The 7,430-nt window shown below is 48.6% G+C and overlaps 1 protein-coding gene across 2 annotated transcripts in view; it reads left to right on the top strand.

The window, feature by feature from the left end:
• The first annotated feature begins 3,091 nt into the window (after nucleotides 1–3,091).
• Nucleotides 3,092–7,430, top strand: part of RETREG1 (reticulophagy regulator 1) — a 97,019-nt gene continuing 92,680 nt past the window's right edge. For both annotated transcript variants that reach the window (XM_077772081.1, XM_077772090.1), the window contains exon 1: nucleotides 3,092–3,193. In XM_077772081.1, coding sequence (XP_077628207.1) covers nucleotides 3,133–3,193 — 61 coding nt within the window. In that variant the 5' untranslated portion in view covers nucleotides 3,092–3,132. The remainder of the gene's footprint in view (nucleotides 3,194–7,430) is intronic.

Below are 7,430 nucleotides of genomic sequence, written 5' to 3' on the forward strand. Positions count from 1 at the left end.
AAGCTGAAGATATGTTCCATCTGGTCCTTTAGGGAAAAGGATCCTGACTTTGTTGGAAAATATTATCATTCCTTTCTCATTCACCTTAATTTGGCGATAGACATATGATTTTCCTTTCTTTCAGGTGGATAACAAATGGTCACCGCATCATTTATTAGACAGTCTATCCATTATGATTGAGGGCTCCTTGTTTTTAAACAGGTCTTTTTATTTATTTATTTATTTTAAATTTATTTTTAATGTTTATTTTTGAGAGAAAGAGAGAGAGAGACAGAGTGTGAGCGGGGGAGGGGAAGAGAGACACAGAATCCAAAGCAGGCTCCAGGCTCTGAGCTGTCAGCATTGAGCCTGACGTGGGGCCCAAACTCACAAACCAGAGATCACAACCTGAGCTGAAGTCAGACGCTTAACAAACTGAACCACCCAGACGCCCCTGTGACTGAGGATTCTTAATGACCATTGAGATCCTTGGCCAAAATGTCCATTGAACCCTTGCCTGCCCCCCTCACCGGAGTTGCTGTGGCAACGCCCTCCCAGTGAAGTCTTCCAGCAGCTGTCAGGGCTGAGGGTTTACAGTCCTGTCATTACCTAATTTTTCTCTTCCTGGAAGATCATAACCTCCATTAAGACCTTCACTGCTTGGGTTGGTTTTGCATTTCTTTATTTCTTTAAAGATACGTAACTGGTTTCCCAGCTAGGTCTGAAGACCTTTAAACTTGAGCTCTGTAGGGCTTTGCTTGACTCCTCACATCAGGTGATTCTAATGAAACACACTAATTTAACATTGATAGATTTTCTCCGATGAAGCAAATGAAACTGTGAGTTGCAACCCATTCATGAGGCCTGAATCACCTTAGAATTGCAGTCAGCATTAAAAAATATAATAGAATTGAATGGAAAGTATCAGAAGGCATTACACATAAGGATAAATACTATTTTTTGAAATTTTGGTTTCATTTGTATGTATTTAGATGTAAATAAATTTCTTACTTTGGGTCGCCATCAAAAATTTTGAAATCTTGGCACGTTGGCGTCAGGTGGGGAGATCAGAGAGGGGGGCGCATGGATCACAGCAAGCAGGGATCCTAAACTGATAGGAGGAGGTGAGCCAAAAAGAAAACCAAGACCAAAAAACAGCCTCACTTCATACAAACATACGAGCTCAGAAAATAGAGCCAGCAGCAGTCCCAGATTAGAAAATCAAATCACTGTTACTGAAAAAACACAGATGTTGGTGTTATGAGTTATCTTTGTACGTCTGCTCTTTCCTTCTGTGCTTTGTGCTTAGTATTTATTCCCTTTCGGAAGCACACTGGCTGGCCCAGTGTAGACACTCTCCAAGTAAGTACGTATTGAATGTAAATACTGGTAATTAGACCACTTGTTTCAGAGGATCTGGAGGGAAGGAATCTGGGGTTTGGGAATCTGTATTTTTACAAGCTTTCCAGGCAGCAACCTGTGGTGGTGGCGACCGGTATTTAAGAAGCACTTACCTGTTCTACCTGCTTATTTTACTGGCCCGGGTCACACTCACGGCTAACATGGGAACCAGAGCCGGCACCTGGGCGCTCCGTGTGCTGGAGGGCTTCACCCATAACTTCACCAGCATCTCACATCGACCGCTTCCCACCAGACATACCGCACAGACTTCTAATAGATGTCCCGGACCCCATGCTTCCTCACTGTCTTACCTCATTTTCTCAGCTGCCCTCGGGCACTTTCCTAAATCTCTCACTGTTCCAGTTTCCTACCCAATACCTATCTATAGCTTTGGCTTTCTCTTTATTGCCGGTTTCACTAAGACCAGATGCCCTGGCGGATCATTCAGGGCCTGCCCCGGACACACCTCCCCCTCCCCGACTCTGATCTTCTGTACGGATTGTATCCTCCAACTGGAAGAGCCTCTGTTTTTCTCTCAGTTGCATGCATCCTATCAGACCAAGTTCAAGGGCCACTTCAATAAACTCTTCCCTCATTATTGAGTTAATCATTCCTTCTTCTTTTGCGTCTCTTTGTTCTTGAGTCATGTTTTACTTGAGTACCTAAGATTCATTGCCTTGGATTTTGTTAGCTCGGCTTGGCCTTTGTTCGTCTGTGATGAGGAAGTTCCTGGAAGACTGGATTCTTTCTTTACAGTATGTCCTTCTCTATAAGGCCTATAGTGCTTTGCAGCTAGTTTTAAATGACATATCTGTTAAGGTAATGTTTTTATGATTATAATTATACCAAAATTAATATTAACTGGCAGTGTGGCCAGTTCATCTGTAAGCAGTCTTCAACCTCTGTATGAAGGCTTATTCCATTCCTCGATAAGCCCAATCATAAAAAAAAGGACTGCAGGGGCACCTGGGTGGCCCAGTTAAGTGTCCGACTTTGGCTCAGGTCATGATCTCACGCTTCGTGGGTTCGAGCCCCGCATCGGGCTCTGTGCTGACAGCTCAGAGTCTGGAGCCTGCTTCAGGTTCTGTGTCTCCCTCTCTCTCTAACCCTCCCCCTACCTCAAAGATAAATAAACGTTAAAAAAAAAAATGTACTGCAATGTCTGTATGCTGTTTATGATAAAGAATTCTTTGTTTCCTCTTGGAGAGGACCTGGTCAGATAGACCACAGGATGGTGATCTTAAAGAGAACGGGCTAGTGCGTTGGATCCTTAACGACGGCTGTTTTCAGGAGACTGGAGGGAGCGGAGAGTAGTGAAATAAATGAATATGGATGGAAGATGAGTGAGAAGGGCAGTATCTCCTCCACATTGTGGAAAACCCCGTTGCCCTGCGTTTCTAAGATTTGGTTTCAGGTCAAGTCCACTTACATTCAGGCAACACCCAGCATAGCGAACCCTCTGCTCAAATTAGAGGTTACAGCGGAAAGAAAGCCTCGCACAGCCACGTATGTGGTCCAGGCACTTTTATTTTGCTGACTTTGATGCCTATTGAATAGCTTTGATGTGGTCTCGTTGGGGTGATTCTGAAGACTGAAATTTGTATTTTTGTTTCCACGGTACGAACTAAGCCTAATTTAAAAAAAAAAAAAAAAGAGATGAAAATCCTCAAACTGAAATCATGATTTGTCTGTTTTTGCTGTTACAGGTTCCTCGCACTGACTCCGTGGAGAGTGTATCACCTGATTTCTGTCATGATACTTGGGCGTGTCATTATGCAAATAATAAAGGATATGGTTTTGTCTAGAACTAGAGGTAAGAAAACTAAGACTTCAGTTTTATTGTCTGTAATTTGCTAGACCCCAAATATCTGTTTTTTGTGTAGGCATATTAACCAAGTAGTTTTAAAAGGGAACAGGGATGCCCGGGTGGCTCAGTTGGTTAAGCGTCCACTCTTGATTTCAGCTCAGGTCATGTTCGCACAGTTCATGGGTCTTAGTGCAGAGCCTACTTGGGATTCTCTCTCTTCTCCCCCTCTGCCCCTCCCTCCCTCTCTCTTTCTATTAAAATAAATTTAAAAGAATTATAAAAGGGAACAAAATAACATGCAGGCACTGACTTTGCTATTTTTAATGTTTATTGAATATTTATTTAGTAAATATTTATTGCATACTTAACAGATGCTGTCCCTAGTCATAGCTACTGGTCCTGAGCGAAAGGGTTCTGTGTGCTGGTTTCTCTTTGGCTCTAAGTGCTACTTAAATACCATTTTGACACATAAGCAGGCTGCTGTGAGGCTAACAGTGAAATATTTACTACATCCGACAAGATGAAGCTTGGGCCACTGGAAAACAGACTCGTTTCTATGAAAACTTTCTCTACCTCCATGAAGAAAAACAATTCAGGGCTTAAAAACAAGCAACAGTTGGGGTGCCTGGCTGGCTCAGTCAGTAGAACGTGTGACTACTGATCTTGGGGTTTTGAGTTCAAGCCCCATGGTGGGGGTAGAGATGACTTAAGAAAACAAACCAGAACAATAATAGTTAAGTAAATTTTAACACCTGAGTTCATGATGATGAAAAGTGAACCAATTGTTTAAAAGTGAGAATTTGAATTAATTGCAAAATTTGCTTAAGTGTTTTCTGAGTAATTTGTCTATATTTTAAACCTGAGTCCAGCTTTTCTGTACCTGAAGAAGCCCTCCTACTAGGGCCTGAATAGTTTTTGTGAATGAGCATAAGTCCCTCCTTGGAGTACTGAAATGTGAATGTAAATGTGGTGAGATTGATGTGACCAAAAACCAGGGTGACTCAGTCCAACTCTTGCTTTCAGCTCAGGTCATGATCTCACGGGTTACTGATGTCGAGCCCCACATCGGGCTCCGTGCTGATGGTGTGGAGCCTGCTTGGGATTCTCCTCTCTCTGCCCCTCCCCACTTGCACACTCGCTCTCCCTCCTCTCTCTCTCTTTCAAATAAGTAAACTTAAAAAACAAACAGCCAAGAGGAGGAGGTTCCAGTGAGACATTTGATTTCCCTAAGTGTGACTCCCACGCGGAAGGATACTATATAGGATGGGGCCCATATGGGTTGATGCACAGAAGAACAGGATTCCGAGCCCTGCCTTGTGGGAGGCACCCTTGTTTCCCCTAAAGCCGACTCTGGGACCGGGCATCTAAGTGGTTACGGGTTTACCCGCATGCTGTTCCACGGCAGGCTTGAGCTCCAGTTTACATTTTAAGTCTTATTAAAGCAGATTATGTGTTGAAAGACCGTTTTACACTGCTGCGTTGCACAGGTGGAAGGTCATTCCTTCATCCCAGTGAATCTGAGAAGGTGAGAAAAAAACCGTTGTTGTTAATATTAAGAATTTACATGACGAACAAATCCACTGGGATTGGGCAGCGCCAAACTGTAAGTTTGGTTAGGAGACCTCCCACACATTCGCTTTTGTCCAGCTCTTTCTTTTCTTTTCTTTTTTTTTTTTTAAATACATTTTTAAATTTATTTTGAGAGAGCGTAAGTGGGGGGAGGGCAGAGAGAGAGGGATAAGGGATCCAGAGTGGGCTCTGCACTGACAGCAGCGAGCCCGATGCGGGGCTCAAACTCACAATCCGTGAGCTCATGACCTGAACCGAAGTTAAGAATAGGACGCTAGGGGGCGCCTGGGTGGCTCAGTTGGTTGGGCATCCAACTTCGGCTCAGGTCATGATCTCACGGTTCGTGGGTTCGAGCCCCGCGTCGGGCTCTGTGCTGACTGCCAGCTCAGAGCCTGGAGCCTGTTTCAGTCTGTATCTCCCTCTCTCTCTCTGACCCTCCCCTGCTCACGCTCTCTCTCTCTCTCTCTCTCTCTCAGAAATAAATAAAAACATTAAAAAAAAAATAGGATGCTCGACTGAATGAGCCACCCAGCTGCCCCCAATTACTTCTTTTCATGAATCTGTAGATGAGGATTACATTCTTGTCTGTGTTCTCCCCTCCTTCACCCCCCTCTTCCTCTCACCCTTTTCTGTTTCAGAGAATAGACACTCAACTCCCTAACTGTTAACCCTATCACACACCTGCCCCAATACGTTCTGTTCACCACAGATGTATTAAGGCCGCCTAGAAGTAGAGCATCTCACGTCGTGGGTTTTATGCAGGGTCTGTCAGGTCACCCCATGGCGATGCCCTGTTTGTGCCCTGACTCAAACTCTTCATTTAATTTTTTTTTTTAGAGAGCACAGGTTGGGGAGAGGGGCAGAAGGGGAGAGACAATCCGAAGCAGATTCCACGCTCTGCTCAGAGCCTGACACTAGGCTCCATCTCATGAACCGTGAGACCATAATCTGAGCTGAAATCAAGAGTTGGTGCTTCACCGACTGAGCCACCCAGGTGCCCCTGTGCCCTGGTCCCTAGTGGACAGAGGAGAGCCCGCCTTTCTCCAGCAGACCCCGTAACACTTGCACCCTCTAGGACCGTCCTCAGGGGAATCTTAGAAGAAATAACCACTTAGACGTTGTATCAGCAGCTGTTGTAGCCGAGCATCTCAGTCGTTTCCGTTTGGAATCCAGTCTGGTCCCCGTCTGGGCACAAGTCACCAGGACCAGACAGTGTGGCAGGCGCGTGCGGAGCTGGAAGCCTTCGCCGCTACTCTTCCTCACTCGGGGCCGCTCGCCCGGAGGAGGCTCTTGGCCTTGACCCGTTGGCCTGACGTGCCTGCAAACACGGTGCCCGTGTGTTCACAGAGTGCAGGCCCCCTCCGCTCGCAGAGACTCAGCCCTTGCAAACGTCAGCTATTCGGTGGGAAGAATCTGCAGCCCTGCAGGGTCCAGTCCGTGGCTGGTTCACTCGGCTTCCCAGCTGCGGCGGCGGCCAGTCCGATCCGGGTTAGTTTCCCGGGGCTGCGGCGGTTTGGCAGCAAACCACCGGAAACAGCAGAGGTCTCTCCCGTCGCTGCTCTGGAGGCCGCTGGTCCGAAATCCGCGTCCCGGCGCCAACGTCAGGGTTCTGGCAGGGCTGTGCCCCCTCCCGAGGCTCGAGGGAGGCCTTCCCTGCCGCCGCCTGCTCCTGGCGGCTTCGGGGGGTCGCGGGCGCTGCGTGGCTGGCGGCCACATCACCCCGTCTGCCTTCGCGCGCACGACACCCTCTCCTCTCCGTCCTGGTCAAACCTCCCCCTTCCGGGACCCTCGTCATTGCACGTGGGCCACCTGCACAGCCCAGGACAGCCTCCCCTCCTCCCGATCCTGATCGCACGGCCGTCCCGCTTGCCGTAGAAACTAACATTGCGCGGGGGTCACGGAGGAAAGACCTGGTATCTCGGGGGCTGTCACCTGTCAGCTGCACAACCTGGGCTTCTCCATCCGGTGCACTGGCTGGAACCAAACCCCCGCCGCACGGCTGGGTAGGGGAGACGAGGAGCAGAGAATAGGGGCGCCCCGGGCCCCGTAGCCGTCCACACTGTTAAGCTCTGCCGCCGCATCNCCGTAGGGAACGCGGCATCATCCCTCCAGCATCTCGCCCGGAGAATGAAGAGGGTCGGGCTTAGTTACAGCGCTTTCCTGGCGCTCCTGGGCCCGTGACCGAAGGAACACCAGTGCCTGCTCCCGCCTCCTTCAGTGGAGGCTTCGCAGACAAAGACCCGTTTGGGCCGTGCAGAGAGCAGGCAGGGGCCCGACCCCGCACACCTCTCAGCCCACGGCCCCGCAGAGATGCATGGTCTCCAGAAGCTTCCAGTTCCAGCCAGAAGCCGGCATGGAAACCCCGTGGCTTCCCCCAGAGCCGCCAGCCGCTGTCGCTGGACACGTTGGCTTTACGACCGCAACTGGGAAGTTCCCTCCCGTCCCCTCTCCGCGTCCCTGCTTCCCACGACAGTTTTGGCCAAAGACCTGACACTTACGTTGTTAGGAACTTTGTTCTATCCCCCTCACCCTCCCACCGCCCCCCACACCCCTCCGCTATCTCTAGTACCATCTGTGATCCTTCATATGAAGTAGGTGAGCAACAGTATGGAGATCTGTCATGGGAATTTATCGCTGTGGAACCTTCCAGAATCCACGTCTCTGTTCCGAGGCG

The sequence above is a fragment of the Crocuta crocuta genome, unplaced genomic scaffold (assembly GCF_008692635.1).
Source record: "Crocuta crocuta isolate KB4526 unplaced genomic scaffold, BGI_CrCroc_1.0 scaffold51, whole genome shotgun sequence".
Lineage (NCBI taxonomy): Eukaryota > Metazoa > Chordata > Mammalia > Carnivora > Hyaenidae > Crocuta > Crocuta crocuta.